Source organism: Canis lupus, chromosome 15, assembly GCF_003254725.2.
Source record: "Canis lupus dingo isolate Sandy chromosome 15, ASM325472v2, whole genome shotgun sequence".
In the NCBI taxonomy this organism is placed as follows: domain Eukaryota; kingdom Metazoa; phylum Chordata; class Mammalia; order Carnivora; family Canidae; genus Canis; species Canis lupus.
Genome location: NC_064257.1, coordinates 14,415,593 through 14,437,666, shown reverse-complemented (window position 1 = coordinate 14,437,666; position 22,074 = coordinate 14,415,593). Strand labels below are relative to the sequence as shown.

Below are 22,074 nucleotides of genomic sequence, written 5' to 3'. Positions count from 1 at the left end.
GAGATCTGCGGTTGTGATCCCTGCAATTTTCTTCTTCTCTTTCAAGATTGCTTTGGCTATTCAGGGTCTTTTGTGGTTCCATACACATTTTCAGATTATTTCTTCTAGTTCTATGAAAAATGTTACTGGTTTTTTTATTTTATTAAAAAAATTTGTTTTGAATATTTTATTTATTTGAGAGAGAGCATGAGCAGGGGCAAGGACAGAAGGAGAAGCAGACTTCCTACTGAGCAGGGAGCCCAAACAGGGCTCGATTCCAGCACCCTGGGATCATGACCTGAGCTGAAGGCAGATGCTTAACTGACTGGGCTATCCAGGCACCCCCAATATTTTATTTTTTTAAGTAATCTCCACACCCAACATGGGGCTCAAACTAACAGACCTGAGACCAAGAATCACATGATCTGATTGAGCCAGCCAGGTGTCCCTGTTGGTATTTTGATAGGATTGCATTAAATCTGGAGACTGCTTTGGATAGTATGGACATTTTAATAATACTTATTCTTCCAGTCCACGAGCATGGAATATCTTTAAATTTGTTTGTGTCATACTCAATTTCTTTCATCAGTGTTTTATGGTTTTTAGAATACAGGTCTTTCACCTCCTTTCTTAATTTTGTTCCTAGGTATTCTTTTTGGTACAATTGTTAATAGGATTATTTTCTTAATTTCTCTTTCTGTTACTTCATTATTGATGTGTAGAAATGCAACAGATTTCTGCATATTGATTTTGTATTCTGACTTTACTGAATTCATTTTTCCATTCTAGCAGTGTTTTGGTGGAGTCTTTTGGGTTTTCTATATATAGTATCACGTCACAAATAGTGAAAGTTTTCCTTCTTCCTTACCAATTTGGTCTTTTGTTTCTTGTCTGATTGCTGTGGCCAGGACTTCCAGTACTATGTTGAATAAAAGTGATGAGAGTGGATATCTTTTTGTCTTGTTCCAGACCTTAGGGGAAAGGCTCTCAGTTTTCCCCATTGAGTATGCTGTTTGTTATGGGTTTTCGATATAGCCTTAATTTGTTGAGGTATGTTCCCTCTAAACCTACTTTGTTGAAAGTTTTTTTCATGAATGGATATTATGCTGACAAAAATGCTTTTCCTGGGATCCCTGGGTGGCGCAGCGGTTTAGCGCCTGTCTTTGGCCCAGGGCGCGATCCTGGAGACCTGGGATCGAATCCCACATCAGGCTCCCGGTGCATGGAGCCTGCTCCTCCCTCTGCCTGTGTCTCTGCCTCTCTCTCTCTCTCTCTGTGTGACTATCATAAATAAATAAATTAAAAAAAATGCTTTTCCTGCATTTATTGAAATGATCATATGGTTTTTGTCCTTTCTCTTACTGATGTGATATATGACATTGATTGATTTGCAAATATTCACCCACCCTTGCATCCTGGGAATAAATAAATGCCACTTGATTGTGGTGGGTGGCTTTTTTTTTTTTTTTAATGTGTTGGATTTGATTAGCTAATATTTTGTTGCAGATTTCTGCATCTATGTTTATCAGAGATATTGGCCTGTAGTTTTCCCTTTTTTGTAGTGTTTTTGCCAGGTTTTGGTATCTATAATACTGACCTCAGAATAAATTTGGAAGTCTAGTTTCTCAGTCTGCACAGGGACATTGTCATGGATGTTACTCTGAAATAACATCTGAAAGTCCTTGACCTTAAATGACCCCCAGATTCTTCTATATTTTATAGAAGAACCAGAAGTGGGCTTTTCCTCACTCTAAATTCTGAAGGGGAATAGCCACATGTTAGCCAATTACTGAGTTCTCTCAAGTTTCTCTGAGCAGCTGGACTTTTGGGATTTCGAGATTAGAGAGGTGAAGGGGTCTGCAACTATTCATTCTACTTCATACTCTGTTGCTTCAGACTGGGAAACAGACCTCCTAAATGGGTTTGCAGCAGCTCCTGCATGGAGGAGAGTGGCGGGGGCGGGGGGGGGGGGGTCAGATTTGCATACCTGCTAGTTGATGGAGGGAAGAAATTTTGAAGGCTGAGATCTCTCCAAATGTGGCCACAGTTCATTCGACAGTATCACAGAAGATTGCAAAGGGTGCTTTAGTCGTTGATCCTACTATCCATTGAGATGACTAGGGTGAAGCATATAAGAAAGTGAAATGCCAGGTCTTGATCCAAGTGACCAAGTGACTGGGATGGTACTGAACAGCAGTCTGGTTTAACCCAATCCTTGAAATAGGCAGCAGAGCATCAGCTCAGGGAGCTTCTAGGTTTCCTCTCATCAGCTGAGAGACAGCGTGGCTGACTGTAAACATACAGTACTTTTATCTTACTGGGATGAAAGAATTAAGACCTGTTCTTTATCTTCTAGGATCCTGGGGAAATGGCCAGAAACTCTTGAAATGGAAAAATTAGCCAGTTCCTTGTTTTGGATCCCAGCTGAGTCATGGCATCTGTAACAGGGTGTCTGACCTTTTTTTCCCCTAGCAGCTGTTGCAGATTTGCCAATTGAGATTATGTGTACCTTCATAAAAAGGCATGTGGCCTGGAAATATGATCTTTAGTGTTTTGTATTTTGTTTTAAATTTTAAATAAGATCATAGCAAATGAAATTAGAATCAGTTATCTGTCCCTGCAGTGTCAAGAGATCTTCATTTTCATAAAGGAGTTTAGACATAATCGTTTGATATACCTTACACATGCCAGTATACAAATATCTTCTTTTATTAACAAATCATATTCATCCAACAAATATTTTTTAATCCTTGTAACAAATCATATTCATTTATTCATTCATTCATTTAACAATTATTATTGTTTTTTTTTTGAGAGCCTGCCATGTGCTGGGCATTGTTCTAGGAATTGAGGAATACGGGATCCCTGGGTGGCGCAGCGGTTTAGCGCCTGCCTTTGGCCCAGGGCGCGATCCTGGAGACCGGGATCGAATCCCACATCGGGCTCCCGGTGCATGGAGCCTGCTTCTCCCTCTGCCTGTGTCTCTGCCTCTCCCTCTCTCTGTGTCTCTCATGAATAAATAAATAAAATCTTAAAAAAGAAAAAAAAGACATCTAGTTAGAGATATCAAATATGCACTTGATATAGGAGTCTTATACTCACAGGAGAGAACGCAGAGTTATCTATAAAACGCTGGGCATCATCAACATCAAAGATTAAAAACTATGAAACTGGAGGGGTGCCTGCGTGGCTTAGTTGTTTCAGTGTCTGACTCTTGATTTTGGGTCAGGTCATAATCTCAGGGTCATGAGATCAAGGCCCATATCAGGGTCTGTGCCAGGTGTGGAACCTGCTTAAGATTCTCTCTCTCCCAAAAAAAAAAAAAAAAAAAAGATTCTCTCTCTCCCTCTCCATTTGCCCTTTTGACCCAACCCCCTGGTCATACTCTGTCCTCTCTAAAAAGCTATGAAACTGGAAAAAAAAAAATCGTTAGGGAGTCAATGTAGGGAGAGAAAAAAGATGTTTCAGATCTGAGCCCCAGGGTACTAAATGATTTAGAGGTCAGGAAGAGAAGGAACTAGCAAAGGAGAATAAAAGATGAGCAGCTAGTGAGGTGGAAGAAAACCAGGAAATCATCATGTCCTAGAAACTAAGCAAAGAAAAATATCTCAGGAAGTCACACAGATATTAGGTTGAGCAAAAGAAGCCAAACACACACAAAAATACACAATGTACAATTCAACAAACAAAATTAATACCACATGATAGAAGAAAGTGGTTGGCAGACAAAGGGTTGACTGGAAAGGGCACATGGGAACTTTCCAGGGTAATAGAATTATTGTCTTTTGTTTTCAATGTTGTTATATGGATTGTATATAGTTATCTCATTTAACAGAACACTTAAGATCTGTATTTTATTGACTGAATTATATCCCAATTTTTAAAAAAATTAAAGAAGGAGTTAAAAGTATAAATGATGTTTTTTGTTTTTGTTTTTTTTTTTTTAAGTGTAAATGATGTTATGTTGAGAGGTTACATAAGATGAAGATCAAACTCATTGGTGATTTTGATAGCAATGGTTTCAATGGCAGAATGGGGATGACTATCTAGAGTGGGCTGAGGAGAGAATAGGAAATGAAGGTATGAAGATGACAAGTACAGAACCCCCACATGGGATCTTTCCTGAACACAGATGCAAAGAACTGCACAAAGTCTAGGGAGGTCTAGGAAAGATTTTATTTTATTTTTGTAAGATGGAAGGAACGACAACATGTTTTTATTATGATGAGAATGATTTAGCAGGAAGTAGAAATTCATGGCATAGGGGAGGGAGGGCAGTGTAGGGTACAGACTTAAAGAGGAGAGTCAGAGGAGTTGCCTTCAATAGGAACATGATCTTTCCTTCTGCTCTTGTAGAGTATATGAATACAAATTTAGGCTAATAGACTTGTACAACAGAATATGAAGTATTTTTGTGTGTTTTTTTTTTAAGATTTTATTTATTCATTCATGAGAGATACACACAGAGAGACATAGGGAGAGGGAGAAGCAGGCTTCCTGCAGGGAGCCTGATGTGGGGCCCAATTCTCAGACCCCAGGATCATGACCTGAGCCAAAGGCAGGTGCTCAACCATTGAGCTAGCCAGATGCTCCTCTGTTGTTTCTTTTTACCCTCAGTTGAATTAAAAGCAAAGTCAGCAGAGGAGGGTGAGATTTGGGGAAGAAGTGCTGCTGGAGGTTCAGAGTTGGTTGTCTTGGAGAGAGAGTGAGTACACACTGCCTAGGTAACTGTAGTATGGTTAAGGAGACTCACTTAACAGTTGTCATCATAAATATAAAGAGATACTGGCCAACATATTGTGGGTTTTTCTTTAGTCACCTTCAGCTGCCCCAGTGCCGTTGTAAAATAGGTGGAAAGTTGGGTTTAAAAGGGTTGGGATTTCACCAGGAATGCGGTGACGTGTGTGTGTGTGTGTGTGTGTGTGTATGTGCGCGCACGCGCGCGTGTGCACACGTGCGCTGAGAGAGGGGAGTTAAGCAAGATTTCAGTTAGAACTAGAATTTAAAGTGAGTGTTGAACAAAGAAGTTGAATATAGGAAGTTTGCTGACGACAGAATGAGTTCATGGAGGCACAGGGTAAGCTATTTTTTGTTGAAAGATCAGAGAATAGAGGCAGACTCTGTCAAATTAGAGAAAGAGAATCTGGAGCATGTGATGGTGATGGAGGTAATGAGGGCTGTGAGACAGGATTAGATTTGTCCTGATGGTTTCTTAGGGAAAAGTGCTTATTATTTCTAATCATCATCTTGTTCTTGAGATTGATCTCAATCCTTTCAGTGGTTTCTTGTCACATTTCCAGTAGTTCTTTATGGCAGTCTACCAGACCTGCAGAGTCTGGGTGTGACCTACCCCCTATGGCCTTTATAACTTACTCCTTTTCCTATAGTTCTTCCCTCTTGTCACCCACTTTACTATTTTTTTAACATTCCACTTCCTCCACCCTTCTCTCTTTATTTTTCTTCTCAGCAGTATTCTAGTTTGAGGACAGAGACTTTGTCTTATTTCCTTTCACTTCCCTAGCATCTAGAGCAGTGCCTGGTGTAAAGTAGGTATTTGGTAAATATTTACTTGGATGAATATAAATAGCAAGTTTCCCTAATGCCTTTCACATAAATTTGTGCACATTTTCACTAGCAGGTATAGCACGAAATGGCTTTTCATGATGATTTGGTTTTTTCCAACCACAAGAAAAAACCTCAGGCATTAACATGCTATAGAAAGACAGTTTATAGAAAGAACTCAAGCCTGTTTTGAAATTTATGGTGAAATGAAAGTATTACTTAATTCTTAATTAAGCAGTTTTTAAAAAATAGATTTCATGGGTTAAATTAATGGTTTCATTTTTAATGGCAGGAACATTACTTTTTTAAGAGATAGGAGAATGTGTTTTTTGTTTTCTAAATCAAATGTACCATGACCATTCTTTAGGTACAATTGAATCATGGTTGTTACCTTTAGAGGAGCTCCTTGAGTTTGCTTAGGAAGTAAAACCTAAACATTAGAAAAGTGCAATGGCATTACAAGATAAAAGTCAAGACTGTGACAAGAGTTATTCTAAGGCCCAACACTATGAATTATGAAATCTTTCTGAGGCCAACAGTATTTGCTGACCCATTTCAGCTTAAAGTAGTATACTGCTCAGCCCATGGAATAATGTCACTCTTTTGTTCCTCAATAGCCATTTAACTTCTCTGAGCTGATGAACCTGTTATAACTGACATTCTGTTTTCATTGCAGTTGTCGGACAAGTAACCGCAAGAGTTTGATTGTGACCTCTAGCACATCACCTACACTACCACGGCCACACTCACCACTCCATGGCCACACAGGTGAGTGCTTGAAGGTTAAGAAAGATGGAATGAAAGAGTGGCCAGTGACACCTCATTTCTGTTCTACTTCTCACTTTGTGTGTTTCGGCATATGACGTTGTCACTTTACTTGGTTAACTAAGGCATAGAGAGTTCATGAACATGCTTTCTATGGGAGAATATATTCAGTCTGTTTTTGATTCTTAGTTGTTTCTTGCCTTGACCTGACAACATTCCTTTTGTTTGGTTTTGTACATATTTTGGGGCCAGGTATATATCCTGGGCTGTGGCCTCTGTTCTGGTATATGGAGAGTGTGTTATGGCTCCAGGCATCTGGGGCCATGTGAAAAGAGCTTTATTTTTATTTTAAATTTTATTTTATTTCAAAAATTTTATTTATTTATTTATGAGAGATACAAAGAGAGAGGCAGAGGCATAGGCAGAAAAGAACATCTTTTCATATGCATACTTGCCATCTTCTTTGCTGAGGTGTCTGTTTACATCTTTTGCCTATTTTTTAAATCAGGTTGTTTGTTTTCTTTCCATTGAGTTTTCTGTGTTCTTTGTATATTTTGGATAACACTCTTTTATCAGATGGAGCTTAATCTCAGGACCTTGAGATCATGACCTGAGCCAAAACCAAGAGCCAGACGCTTAACCAATTGAGCTACCCAGGTACCTCTGGTATTATGTCTAAAATGTCATTGCCATACCTAGGGTCATCAAGGTTTTCTCCAGTGTTAACCTTTCAAGAGGTTTATAGTTTTGTGTTTTATGTTTAGGTCTGTGATCAGTTTTAATGTTTATGAAGGTCTGTAGGTTCATTTCTTTGCATGTGGACGTCCAGTTGTTCCATCACTACTTGTTGAAAAGACTAGTTTTTTGGTGGGTTTTTTTGTTTTTGTTTTGTTTGCTTTTGCTCCTTTGTTAAAGATCAATGGACTATATTTATGTGGATTTGTTTCTGCCAGTTTTTGTTCTGTCTCTAATCCATTCCATTAATTTGTCTTTTCTTTACTTACCATATAGTCTTGATTACCATAGCTTTATAGTAAATCTTGAAGTTAGGTAGCATTAATTATCTGACTTTCTTCTTTTTCTTCAATACTGAGTTGGCTACTATTTTGGGTCTTTTGCTTCTCCATATAAACTTTAGAATCAGCTTGTCATCATACACAAAATAAGTTGCTGGACTTTTGATTGGGATTATGTTGATTCCATAGATCAAGTTGGGAAGAACTGACATCTTGACAATATTGAGTCCCCCTGTCTATGACCATGGCATATCTCTCCATTTATGTAGTTCTTTTTTGATATCTTTCATCAGAGTTTTGTAGTTTTCCTCATATAGATCCTATACATATTTTGTTAGATATAACTATTTCATTTTTGGAGAGTAGTAATGTGAATGGTAACATGTTTTTACTTTCAAATTCCACATGTTATTGATAGCATTAAGTGTTGACTTTTCATGAATTCGTGTGTCATCCTTGCGCAGGGGCCATGCTAATCATCTCTGTATCATTCCAATTTTAGTATATGTGTTGCTGAAGCAAGCACAAGTGTTGACTTTTGTACATTAACCTTGTATCCTGCAATTTTGCTATAATAGTTTATTAATTCTAGGAGGTGTTTTGTTTTGTTTTTGCAGATTTTTTGTATAGGTTATCATGTCATGTGTGAACAAAGTTTTATTTCTCCCTTCTCAATCTGTATACCTTTTATTTCTGTGTCTTAATGCATTGGGTAGGACTTCCATTGCAATATTGAAAAGCAGCGGTGAGAAGGTACTACTTGGTGGGAAAGCTTCAAGTTTCTCACCATTAAGTATGATGTTAGCTTTAAGTTGGTTTTTTTTTTTTTTTTTTTTGTAAATGTTCTTTATCAAGTTGAGAAATTTTCCTTTTATTCCTAATTTGCTGAGAGTTTTTTAAACCATGAATGGGTCTTGGATTTTGTCAAATGCTTTTTCTGCATATGTTGACATGATCATTTGATTTTGCTTCTTTAGCTTGTTGATTTGATGGTTACATTAATTGATTTGCAAATGTTGAAGCAGCCTTGCATACCTGGGATAAATCCCCCTTGGTTATGATGTATAATTTCTTTTAGGCATTGTTGGCTTTGGTTTCTCTCATATTTTCTGGAGGATTTTCCATCTTTCTTGAGAGATAATGGTCTATAGTATATTTTTCTTGTAATATCTTTGTCTGGTTTTGGTATTAGGATAATGGTGGCCTCAGAGAGTAAGTTCCCCCTGCTTCCATCTTCTGGAAGAGATTGTGGGGAATTGGTATAATTTCTTACTAAATGTTTGATAGAATTCACTATTGAACACGTCTGGACCTGGTGCTTTTTGTTTCAGAAGGTTATTAATTATTGATTAAATTTCTTTAATATAAGCCTATTTGGATTATCTGTTTCTTGCCTGAGCTTTGGTAGATTTCGTTTTTTAAGGATTTGGTCTGTTTAATCTAGGTTATCCTATTTACGGGCCTGGAGCTGTTCATAACATTGTTTTATGATCCTCTTAATGTCCATAGAATCTGGAGTGATGTTCCTTCTTTAATTTAAAAATTAGTTATTTGTGTCTTTCTCTTTTTCTTAGCCTGGCCAGAGGTTTATACATTTTGTTGGTCTTCTCAAAGAACCAGCTTTTAGTTTTGCTGATTTTTCTCTGTTGATTGTTGTGCCCAAGATTGCGAATCCGAGAAACCACCAAAGAGCCGACACCAATGCAAATACATGAGAGTTTTATTTACAAGCTCGAGCTTGAGTCCAACTATACCCGACACAGCGGAGCAGGGACTTGGACCCCGAGACTAAGAGGCTTAGCAGCTTTATAGGGGCCAGTGGCCAATGGGATACGCAGAAAGTTGCACAGTCATGTCGGTCCACACGCAGGTGGCCAATTGAATTACATCTTACCCTATAGTATCCATTTGAGCTGGCCTATTACTTTGGTCAGAATTGGCAAGCAGTTTTGGCGGGCACAAGGCAGAGTTACATTGTTATGAGCCAATTTCTGATTAGGGTGTGCCCAGCGGCTTGACTAGGATGGGGCAGCGCCTTAAGCAATAAGCAGGTCATGTGGATGTCATACAGGAGGTGGCGGGTGTAGCACAAAATGGAGTTAGTCCTGCTCTGCTTGTCCAGGGGGAGGGGATTTTTGTTAAATTTCCTGGGTTCCACATTGATTTTCTGTTTTTTATTTCATCAAGTTCTCCTCTACCATTTATTATTTCTTTTATTTATGTTAGACTTAATTTGCTTTTTTAGTTCCTTAAGGTGGAGGCTTAGATGATTAATTTTTGATCTTCTTTTCTAATATATGCATTTAATGCTAGAATTTCTCTCAAAGCTGTGTTTCACTGTATCTCACAGATTTTGGTAAGCCATGTTTTCATCTTCATTTAGTTCAAAATATATTTTAATTAATTTATCTTGAGATTTCTTCTTTGACCCATGTGTTATTTTAAGGTACATTTTTAATCTCCAAGTATTTTGTGATTTTCCAGTTATCTTCTGTTATTGACTACTAGTTTAAATTCCACTGTGATCTGAAAATAGACATTGTGTGATTTCTGTTCTTTTAAACTTGTTAAGATGTGCATTATGGCCCAGAATGTGGTCTATCTTGGTGAATGCTCCCTGTGGTCTTGAGAAGAATGTGTGTTCTGCTGTCATTGGATTAAGTAATCTATAGATGTCAGTTATTACCAGTTGATGGTACTACAGAGTTGAACTATGTTTTTACAGACTCTCTGTATATGTAAAGATGAAATTGCTGAGTCATGGGATATACTGTATAAATTTTTGGAGTAGGCTTAACAAGTCAGGGGGCATGCATATTTGTTAAATATCACTTGATTTTAAAGTAGTATACTGGAACTTAGAGGATGACTTCCTTGAGCCTTTGGAGCAAGCCCCAGTAATTCATTCCTCTTTACTCCTTAACACTTGGAGCCTCCGAACTCTATCTTCCTTGAATCCACTAGGGCTAATTTCATTATCCTTTGTTTATATCAGTCGCTAGAGGAATCCCCTGGCACCCTCCTCTCCCATCTCCTTAATTACTCTAAGTCTCTGGATATTCCCTGTTTTGTCCCTTTTTCTCAACCCTCTCTGACTCTTGAAACCCTTCCAGTGTACCTTCTAGAATTTATTATCAGCAAAATCTCTTAGATGCTCAGTCTCATTCTAATGGAATCCTGTAGGAGAGGGAGGGGTTAGAACAGACTGTCCCACAGCCCTCTCAAGTGTTAGCTCTTACCTTAGACCAAAGGAAGAGGAGGTGTCTTCCTTACCTTTTTATTGTTCTCCTTCTCTTTTTCTTAATATCCCCAAACTTGGAATCTTATACTATTAAATTATATTACTACCTACCCATCATTGGCCATAAAGGAGAAGGTTAAGGTTGTAAAAATCTTAGCTTTTGACTCTGTTACTCTTCACTTCTAACTCGTGTTATTCTTGATGGTTTGAATACACTCATTGCTTTTTCAGTTCTTAGAACTTTCAGTTATTTGAACTCCTGTCTTCCAGTGAGCTTCTCCTCCATATTCCCTTAGTTACTTAGACCGTGTCTGCATAATTTTAGTTACATTCTTCTTGTTGTTTTCTAAGCACTACCTCCAATCTTTCTACCTTGTGCCATCTAGAAACCCCATCCCCCCAAAACCAAACATTTGATTCCAGGATCTCCAATCCATGGGACTCTTAAATATATTAAATTTGGCATGCCTTCTAGATATGGATATGGGTAATTCAATGTGTTGGGCTGGAGAGTACCTGGAAGAGAACATAAGGAGCCAGCAGAATACTTACCGATCTCTAGGGCTGGTGATACAAAGGGATGTGTGAAACCAAACAGTTATTACTTGAGAAAGCTGTAGGGAAAGCTGTGTATTCAGGGGGTAGTCAAGTTTCACCTAATAAAGATGTTAAGGACTATACTAAAGATATGTTCAGGGCGCTTGGGAGTACAAAAGTAAGGATACACTGGCAGTTGCAAGACAGTTAGGAGACCATTGCCATTTTCAAGATGTAATTGAGTGTTAGAAATGGAGAAAGAGGGACACCTGGGTGGCAGTTGAGCAGTTGAGCAGCTGCCTTTGGCTCAGGGCATGATCCCGGACTCCTAGGATCGAGTCCCACATTGGGCTCCCTGCATGGAGCCTGCTTCTGCCTCTGCCACGTCTCTGCCTCTGTGTGTGTGTGTGTGTGTGTGTGTGTGTGTGTGTGTGTCTGTGTGGATAAATTAAGGAAATCTTAAAAAAAAAAAAAAGAACATAAAGGGAATTTTTTTAAAGGCCATAAAGGAGAAGGTTAATACTTTTGACTACCTTAAAAGTAAGAATTTATAGTCATCAAAAGATATTGAGAGATAGTAAGCCACAAGATAGGAGAAGATAATTATCATGCTAAAACTGGCAAAGGGCTTGGATTAGACATTTAGAGAATTATAACAAATCAATAAAATAAAAAAATAGTATGACTGAAAAATAGCCAAGAGACTTAAATAGGAGTTAGTTAACAAAAGCAATCCAAATAGCTAATAAATACTTTTTAAAGCTTTTATTTATTCATGAGAGACACAGAAAGAGAGAGGCAGAGACACAGGCAGAGGGAGAAGTAGGCTCCATGCTGGGAGCCCGATGTAGGACTCCATCCCTGACTCCAGGATCACGACCTGGGCTGAAGGCAGGCGCTAAACCGCTGAGCCACCCAGGGATCCCCCAATACTAAAGATACTTTAATCTCTTTAGTAATTATGGAAATGCAGAATAAAATCACAATGAAATGCCATTATGTGACCACCAAAAATGGCTAGAAGTGAAAAAACCAAGTGTAACTAAGTATATGAAACACTGGTAATCCTTAAAAACCTTAGTGGAAGTATGAATTGTTACAAAGATTTTACAAAAACAGCTTGGCATTGTTTTTATATAAAGTTTAAAAATAGACAAATTAGAACATGAAAAGCCACTTATTTTTATGACTCCGTTTCTATGAATTGTTCAGCATAGGCAATTCCATAGAAACAGAAAGTAGAATAGTGGTTTGTCAGGACCATGGTGGGGAGAGGAGAATCAGGAATGATTGCTAACAGGGACAGTTTCCTTTTTGAGTGATAAAAATGTTCTGGAAGTAGATAATGATAGTTGTACAACTTTGTGAATACACTAAAAACCACTAAACTGTACACTTTAAAATATTGGATTTTATAATATGTGAATTATATCTCAGTTTTTTAAACTGACTGAGAAAAAACTAAATTTGAATATTAGAGATACATACTTAATTGATGAAGCTATAAAGAAATGATTGACATAAAGGTAAGGGCAATGTTTACCTTTATTGGGAAAGGGGAGGGACTTTGGAAGGATTATGTAGAGGGATTTTGGGAGATGGCATTGTTAATCTGGATGGTGTTTACATAGGGCTTGCTATATAATTATATTCCTTTATAACTAAACTGTGTTAAGTGAAACAGCTGGTTCAAGGTCAAATGACGGTTTCCAGTTCTCTTTGTTTATATGTTTCATTATAACTTGTTTCTCTTGGATGGATGACTACTTGACTTTGAACTATCTCCTCCAACTGCTAAACTGCTTGGTAAAGTTAAAAAAAAAAAAGCCTCCTTTATAGGCTGCTGGGTTTTCTGTTTGTTGAGATTTTTTTGTTTTTGTTTTTGTCCTGTTAACCCATTTCTGGCTATTTTTAAGAAAGTTCTTCTCAGTAATGTGATTTTTAAGAATTAATTTAAATATTTGCTTCAGGGACACCTGGGTGGCTCAGTGGTTGAGCGTCTGCCTTTGGCTCAGGTCATGATCATGGGGTCCTGGGATTGAGTCCCACATCGGGCTCCCTGTTTTTAAAAAATAAAATAAAAAATAAATATTTGCTTCAAAATGTTAATATTCTAACATCTTAATTTTCTTATTTTTTGTTTTTATTTAAATTTCAGTTAACATACAGCATAATATTACTTTCAGGTGTATAATACAGTGATTCAGCACTGTTTCACAGCACTGAATGCTCATCACAACAAATGCTCTCCTTAACCCCCATCACCTATTTAACCCATCTCCCCACCCACCTCCATTTTTAACATCTTAATTTTCCCTCAAAATAAGACTAATCCAAGTTATTGATTTTATTCTATCATAACCTTCAATTGGTAATTTTGGCCTTTTTAAGGTAAAATGAATGTTGGAGAAGTAGAGAAAACATAGGAAAAGTAGCATGCCATTTTTAGGTCATGGCATCTGGTTGGTATAAGTTTCTCTGGTCTTTATCCCAGGTTCCTGATACAGAGCTTCTAGAAACCTTGGAACTTCCTGAGTGATAGGAGTGTTTTTGTTATGCTAACAGACAGTTCAGGGTGGCCCTTTACGTAGCTTTATGGAGGCTTGGTCACCCAGAAGGAAGACCAACTACATGATTAAAAAGCTGGAACTTTGGGCCAGCCCAACCTCATGGGGAAGGGATAGGAGCTGGAGATTGAGTTCAGTTGTGTGGCCAATGATTTAATCAGTTGTGCTTGTGTAATGAGACCACATTCAAAAACTGTAGGCACCAAAGCTCAGAGTAGAGCTCCCTGGTTTGGTGAACACATTTATGTACTGGGAGGGCGACACACCCTGATTACACAAGGAGAGGGTACAGGAGCTCTACATTCCTTCTCTGACATTGCCTATGTGCATCCTTTATAATAAAACTGTACTAGTAAATATAACCCTTTGAGTTTTATGAATTGTTCTAGTGAATTATTGAACCTGGAGCAGGGAGCTATGGAAACCTCCAGATTTATAGTCAGTATATCCAAAGTGCAGGTGGCCTTTGTCACCTTCAAGATTTATGGCTGGGGTAGGAAGTGAGGCAGTCTCCAGGGCTTTGCTCTTAATCTGTACTATGTGTGGTTGGTGTCATAATTAAATTGTAGCACACCCAGTTAGGGTCAGTATAGTATCTTTTGAAAAGTCTGTTGGAGCCTGGCCAGTTTGAAGAAATGCTTGTTACAATCTGTTATTTTGTCAGCTTTTAGACATTATCTTTTCCCTTTAAACTATAGCATATTTTTTTTGCCAACGATTACCATCTCAGACACAGGCAACTGTTTTTGACTGTTTCCTGGCAACTACCCCATAACTTGCAAGCCACTTCCTTACTTTGATGTTGATATTAAAATGTTATTTGATATTAAGATATTAAATATGAATCAGCTCTAAAAAGTTCTAATGAACAAATGCATAAACCTTAAAAACTGATAAATTAGTAAGTACTTACTTTATTGGCATAGGAATAAAGATGTACCATACAGTGGCTTTAGTTCTGGTAGATGTCATCAAGGATTAAAAAATAGGTGAACAGAAAAGAAACAGAGGACATACTCAGTTTGACTCAGAAAAAGGTGGAGGAAGGGGGAAAAAAAGAGAAAATAAAAAGCCTTTGATAAACTCTGGGTGAACATATTCTGACTTTATTTTGGTCTTATGGAGGCCCTAATCACCTTTCATTTGACATATTGAAGAACCTCCGAAATTCTTCTTTCTTTCTGTACTATTTCAAATTTTGAAACTGGACTTTCCCCCCTAATATATCATTTTGTTTTTGTCATTCTACTACTTAGAATTTTTGAATAGCAACATTCTCCAAAGTGGTTCTCTAAAGATGATCCATTTGGGCATGGGGGTGGGGGGGGAGATACTAAAACTTACTTTTTACCATGAAAAATGAGAATTAAATCAGGCTTTACTAGCACTTAGGTATGGATTGACACTGATACTACCCACATGTGTCATAAACTGTACATAATATACCATGAACAGAGTTGAATTCACTTGTACACTCTCATTTTCCTTGAGCAAATTGCAACATATTGCAGCTTACAGTTGCATTTCCCACTTCACCCTCAGTTTTTGCTATTATGGAAGTCTCTTTTTTTAAAATTCTAGTATAGTTAACATACAGTTTTAAGTTAGTTTCAGGTGTACAATATGATTCAGCAATTCTGTACATTACTTAGTGCTCATCAGAATAGTGTACTCTTCATCCCCTCACCTATTTAACTCATCCTCCCGAACCCTGTCCTGGTAACCACCACCTTATTCTCTTAACAGGTGCATTTTTACAGAACCTTATAACACAGTGTGGAGGGAGCCTTTGAAATGGTTTGTATAAGAAGGAAATTTACTGTTTATCTTGTGGCACATTACTTAAAAGAATGGTCAAACTAAATGTAGCAATTTCCTTTTATAAAATGTCAAGTGTTCCAAATTTGCTGAGCTTTTCTGTGCTAGCAAGTGGTTTTCAGTAGTATGCTGCCTAGGAGTTGGGATTGGGGGTTGGGCAGCAGTGACAAATTGTCTGTTCAAAGGTGAAGGTGACATGTATCAGTGAGTGAAAAAGTAGCTGCATTTTGAAAGAAATTTGTGCCATGGAGAGAGCATTTTGAAAATGGATATTTGGAAATGTTCCCATCTGTATGTGATTTTGTTGACAAAAATAATGCCACTTATTAAAACAGATAAGTCTGCCTCTTAAAAACATTGGAAATAAAATGTTCTCATCTTCCCAATGGAAGGTTTAATAGATTTTGAACCTATTTGTTAAAATATAATAACATTAGAAATCTTTCCATTCATTTTCAAGAAAAACTGCTTGGCATCACAGAAGATAGAAATTTATCATCCTTTGGGTGAAATTGAAAAATGAGTACCATGATCTAATAAATAGAGCTAGTAAAGCACTACTTCCATTGGGAGCTACACATCTTTGTGACATTTTTATCTATAATAAAACCAAGTTATGAAATAAATTTAAAAACTAAGCTGCAAAAGACCTAAAATTTCTGAAAATATGAACCATCTTCAATCATACTACACTCAAAAATAGGAAGCAAAATAAATGGTATTGGTTTTATTTTTAATTTCTGATTGTTACTAGCATATAGAAATATAATAAATTTTTGGGTATTATTTCCCATAGCCTTGCAAAACTCATTTTTATAGCTTTATTGTAGATTCTGTCAGATTAAAAAAAAAAGATTCCGTCAGATTTTCTATGTAGACAATCATGTTGTCTATGAATAAATACAATTTTATTTTATTTCTTGCTTTCTGATCTGGATGGTTTTTACTTTTTAAAATTTTCTTGTTGCACTTACTAGATCTTTCAGTACAAATCTGAATACAAATGGTGAGCATAGACATTCTGGCCTTGTTTCTGATCTTAGAGCATTGTGTCTTAACTACCATGTATTGTGCTTTATATATATATCTTTTTTTTCTAATTTAAGATAGAAGCTAAGGTCATTGAATTTAGCCCTTCTTTTCTAATGTTTAGTAACATTAGAACATTCTTTTCTAGTGTTAAGTAATATAATTTTCCCACTAAGAAGTGCTTTAGTGGTTTCAGATGTTATGTTTTAATTTTTGGTTCAAAGTACTTTTCTAATTTCCTTTTTGATTAATTCTTTCAGTTATTCAGAAGTATGTTGTTTAGTTTCCACAGATTTGGAGATTTTCCAGAGATCGATCATTCTGTTACTGATTTTTATTCAATATCATATATGTCTTGAATTCTTTTAAATTTATTGGATCTTATTTTATGGCCCAGAATATGATCATTCTTAGTATATGTTCCATGTTCACTTGAAAAGAATGTATATTCTGCCTTTTTTTGTTAAGTGTTAATTAGGTCAAGTTGGTTGATAGTGTTTTTCTTTTTTTAATTTAAATTCAATTAGCCAACAAACAATACATCATTAGTTTGAGATACAGTGTTCAATAATTCATTAGTTGTGCATAACACCCAGTGCTCATCCCATCATGTGTGCTCCTTAATGCCCATCACCCAATTACGCCATCCCCCCACCACCTCCCTTTCAGCAACCCTCAGTTTGTTTCTTATAGTGAAGGGTCACTCAGTGGTTTTTCTCCCTCTCCCTCAATTTCCCATTTGGTTTTCCCTCCCTTCCCCTATGATTTTCTGTGCTGTTTCTTATATTCCACATATGAGTGAAACCATATGATAATTGTCTTTCTCTGACTTAATCCAGTCAGCCTAATACCCTCCAGTTCCATCCGCATTGATGTAAATGATAAGTATTCATCCTTTCTGATGGGTGAGCAATATTCCATTGTGTGTGTGTGTGTGTGTGTGTGTGTGTGTGTGTGTGTATCATATTTTCTTTATCCATTCATCTGTTGAAGGACATCTCAGCTCTTTCCATTTTTGGCTATTGTGGACATTGCTGCTACAAACACTGGGGTGCAGGTGTCCCATTGTTTCACTACATCTGTATCTTTGGAGTAAATACCCAGTAACACAAATGCTGGGTCATAAGGTAGCTCTATTTTTAACTTCTTGAGGAACCTCCACACAGTTTTCCAGAGTGGCTGTACCAGTTCACATTCCCACCAACAGTGCAAGAGGGTTCCCTTTCTCCACATCATTGCCAACATTTATTGTTTCCTGTCTGTTAATTTTAGCCATTGTCACTGGTGTAAAGTGTATCTCATTGTGGTTTTGATTTTATTTCCCTGATAATAAGTGATATATATGGAGCATTTTTTCATGTGCTTGTTGGCCATGAATGTTGGACATTGGAGAAATGTCTATTCATGTCTTCTACCCATTTCTTGACTGGATTTTTGGGGTTTTTGAGTATTGAGTTCTTTATAGATCTTGGATACTAGCCCTTTATCTGATATGCCATTTGCAAATGTCTTCTCCCATTCTGTAGATTGCCTTTTATTTTTGTTGACTGTTTGTCTTGCTGTGCAGAAGCTTTTTATCTTGATGAAGCTCCAGTAGTTCATTATTGTTTTCATTTCCCTTGCCTTTGGAGACTTGTCTAGTGAAAAGTTGTTATGGCGGAGGTCAAAAACGTTGCTGCCTGTGTTCTCCTCTAGGATTTTGATGAATTCATGTCTCACACTTAGGTATTTCATCCATTTTTAGTTTATCTTTGTGTATACTATAAGAAAATGGTCCAGTTTCATTTTTCTACATGTGGCTGTCCAATTTTCCCAACACCATTTGTTGAAGAGAATGTCCTTCTTCCATTCGATATTCTTTCCTGATTTGTCAGAGATTAATTGACCATAGAGTTGAAGGTCCATATCTGGGTGCTCTGTTCGGTTTCATTGATCTTTGTGTCTGTTTTTGTGCCAGTACCATACTGTCTTGATTACAGCTTAGTAGTATGGCCTGAAGTCTGGAATTGTGATGCCTTTAGGTTTGGTTTTCTTTTTCAACGTTATTTTGGCTATTTGGAGTCATTTCTGATTCCATACAAATTTTAGAATTATTTTTTCCAGCACTGTGTTGATGGTATTTTGATAAGGATTGCATTGATTATGTACATTGCTGTGAGTAGCATAGACATTTTAAGAGTGTTCTTTCAATCCATGAGCATGGAATATTATTCCATTATTCCATTTCTTTGTGTCTTCCTCAATTTCTTATTGAGGAACACTTATAAGTGTTCTTTAGTTTTTAGACAAGATCCTTTACCTCTTCGGTTAGGTTTATTCCTAGCTATTTTATGTTTTTTGGTGCAATTCTAAATGGATCATTTCCCGGATTTCTCTTTCTTCTGCTTCATTGTTAGTGTATAGAAATGCAACTGATTCCTGTGCACTGATTTTATATCCTGCCATGTTGTTGAATTCCTGCATGAGTTCTAGCAATTTTGAGATGGAGTTTTTTTTGGGTTTTTCATATAAAGTATCATGTAATCTACAAAGAGTGAGAGTTTTACTTCTTTGCTAACTTGAATCCCTTTTATTTCTTTTTGTAGTCTGACTGCTGAAGCTAGGACTTCTAGTACTATGTTGAACAGCAATGGTGAGAGTGGACCTCCCTGTCATGTTCTTGACCTGAGGGGAAAAGCTCTGTTTTTCCTCGTTGAGAATGATATTCACTGTGGGCTTTTTGTATATGGCTTTTATGATATTGAGGTATGTCTCCTCTATCCCTTCACTGTGGAGAGTTTTAATCAAGAAAGTATGCTGTGTTTTGTTAAGTGGTTTTTCTGCATCTATTGAGAGGATTGTATGGTTCTTGTCCTTTCTTTTATTAATGTGATGTATCATGTTGATTGACTTGTGAATATTGACCTACCCCTGCAGCCCAGAAACAAATCACACTTGGTTGTGGTGAGTAATCCTGTTAATGTACTATTGGATCCTATTGGCTAGTATCTTGGTAAGAATCTTTACATCCATGTTCACCAGGGATATTGGTCTGTAATTCTCCCTTTTGGTGAGATCTTTGTCTGGTTTTGGGATCAAGGTAATGCTGGCTTCATGGAATGAATTTGGAAGTTTTCCTTCCATTTCTATTTTTTTGAAATAGCTTCAGAAGAATACATATTAATTCTTCCTTTAAAATGTTCAATAAAATTCCTCTGGGAAGCCATCAGCTCTGGACTCTTTTGTTGGAGGTTTTTGTTTTTTTTTACTACTTCAATTTCCTTGGTTATAGGTCTGTTCAAGTTTTCTATTTTTTCCTGTTTCAGTTTTGGTAGTTTATGTTTCTAGAAATGCATCTGTTTCTTCCAGATTGCCTAATTTGTTGGCATATAATTACTCATTATATGTTCTTAAAATGTTTATATTTCCTCGATATTGGTTGTGATCTCTCCTCTTTCATTCATGACTGGATTTATTTGGGTTATTTCTCTTTTCTTTTTGATAAATCCAGCTAGGGGTTTATTGATATCATTAATTCAGAGAACCAGCTCCTAGTTTTATTGATCTGTTCTACTGTTCTTTTGGTTTCTATTTCATTGATTTCTGCTCTAATATTTATTATTTCTCTTCTGCTGGATTTAGGCCTTATTTGCTCTTCTTTTTCCAGCTCCTTTAGGTATAAGGTTAGCTTGTGTATTTGAGACTTTTCTAATTCCTTGAGAAAGGCTTGTATTGCTATTTACTTTCCTCTTAGAACTGCCTTTGCTGCATCCCAAAGGTTTTGAACAGTTGTTTTCATTTTCATTTGTTTCCATGCATTTTTAAAAATTCTTCAATTTCCTGGTTGACCCATTCATTCTTTCGTGGGATGCTCTTTAACCTCGAAATATTTGAATTCCTTCCAAGTTTCCTCATGTGATTGGGTTCAAGTTGCAAAGCATTGTGTTCTGAAAATATGCATGGTATAACCTCAGTATCTTTATACTGGTTGAGACCTGATTTGTGATCCACTATGTGATCTATTCTGAAGAATGTTCCATGGCACCTGAGGAGAGTGTGTATTCTGCTTTAGGGTGAAATGTTCTAAACATATCTGTGAAGTCCATTGGGTCCAGAGTGTCATTCAAAGCCCTTGTTTCCTTGTTGATCTTCTTAGATGATGTGTCCATTGCTGTGAGTGGGGTGTTAAAGTCCCCTACTATTATTGTATTATTATCAATGTGTTTCTTTAATTTTTGTATTAATTGGTTTGTATATTGGCTGCTCCCAAGTTAGGTACTTAAAGATTTAAAGAATTAAAGAAAGAACCAGAAGTAATACTGTCTACTATAGATTGAATGAAATTGGATATAAGTAAAATGTCAGAGCTAGAATTCAGAATGATTATAAAGTTACTAGCTAGGCTTGAAAAAAGCATAAAAGACACTAGTGAATCTCTTAGTGCAGAAATAAAATCTAAGCAGGCCGAAATTAAAACTGCTGTAACTGAGATGCAGTCTAAAATGGATGATCTAACAGCTAGGGTAAATGAGGCAGAAGAGAGAATCAATGACATAGAAGACAAAATGATGGAAAGGAAGAAATCTGAGGAAAAGAGAAAAACAACTAATGGACCATGAGGAGAGGCTTCAAGAAATCAGTGATACTATAAAGTGAAACAATATTAGAATTATTGGGGTGCAGAGGAAGAAGAAAGAGAGAGAAGGACAAAAGGTATATTTGAGCAAATCATAGCTGAGAACTTCCCTAATCTGAGGAAGAAAGCAGGCATTCAAGTCCAGGAGGCGCAGAGTACCCCTCCTCAAAATCAATAAAAAAAGATCAGTACCCTGACTTATAATAGTGAGACTTGCAAATTTCAGAGATAGAAAATCCTGAAAACAGCTTGAAATAAGAGGTCCTTAATGTACAAGGTAGGAACATTAGATTGGCAGCAGACCTATCCATAGAAACCTGGCAGGCCAGAAAGGGCTAGCATGATATATTCAGGCTACTAAATGAAACATGCAGCCAAGAATACTTTATCTAGCAAGGCTGTCATTGAGAATGGAAGGAGAGATAAAGAACTTCCAGGAGAAACAGAAAGTAAAAGAATTTGTGATGACTAAAGTAGCCCTGCAAGAAATATTAAAGGGGATCCTGCAAGCAAAGAGAGAGCCCAAAAGTAGTTAGACAAGAAAGAAACAGAGACAATCTACAGGAACATCAAATTCACAGATAATACAGTGGCACTAAATTCATATCTCTCCGTAGTTACTCTGAATGTGAAAGGGCTAAATGTTGCAATCAAAAGACACAGGGTATCAGATTGGATGAAAAAGCAAGACCCATTCATATGCTGTCTACAAGAGATTCATTTTAGACCCAAAGACACCTCCAGATAATACTTTTCTTTGACTTAGTAATATACATTTGTTGCCTCTATGTCTTTTCATGGCTTGATAGCTCATTTCTTTGTAGTGCTGAATAATATGATATTGTCTGGATATATCATGGTTTATCCATCTATCTATTGAAGGACATCTTGGTTGCTTCCAAATTTTGGCAATTAGAATAAAGTTGTAAACATCCATGTGCAAAT

General features: G+C 36.9%; 1 protein-coding gene and 1 non-coding gene across 18 annotated transcripts in view; one reads left to right on the top strand and one right to left on the bottom strand.

Annotated features, from left to right (window-relative positions):
• Positions 1-22,074, top strand: part of MAST2 (microtubule associated serine/threonine kinase 2) — a 208,781-nt gene that overhangs the window by 140,750 nt on the left and 45,957 nt on the right. For all 17 annotated transcript variants that reach the window (XM_025420237.3, XM_049094439.1, XM_049094435.1 and 14 more), the window contains one exon: positions 6,218-6,309. In XM_025420237.3, coding sequence (XP_025276022.3) covers positions 6,218-6,309 — 92 coding nt within the window. The remainder of the gene's footprint in view (positions 1-6,217; positions 6,310-22,074) is intronic.
• Positions 7,742-7,848, bottom strand: LOC112642669 (U6 spliceosomal RNA). The gene has a single exon (XR_003125373.1). It is a non-coding gene; the product is annotated as a U6 spliceosomal RNA (small nuclear RNA).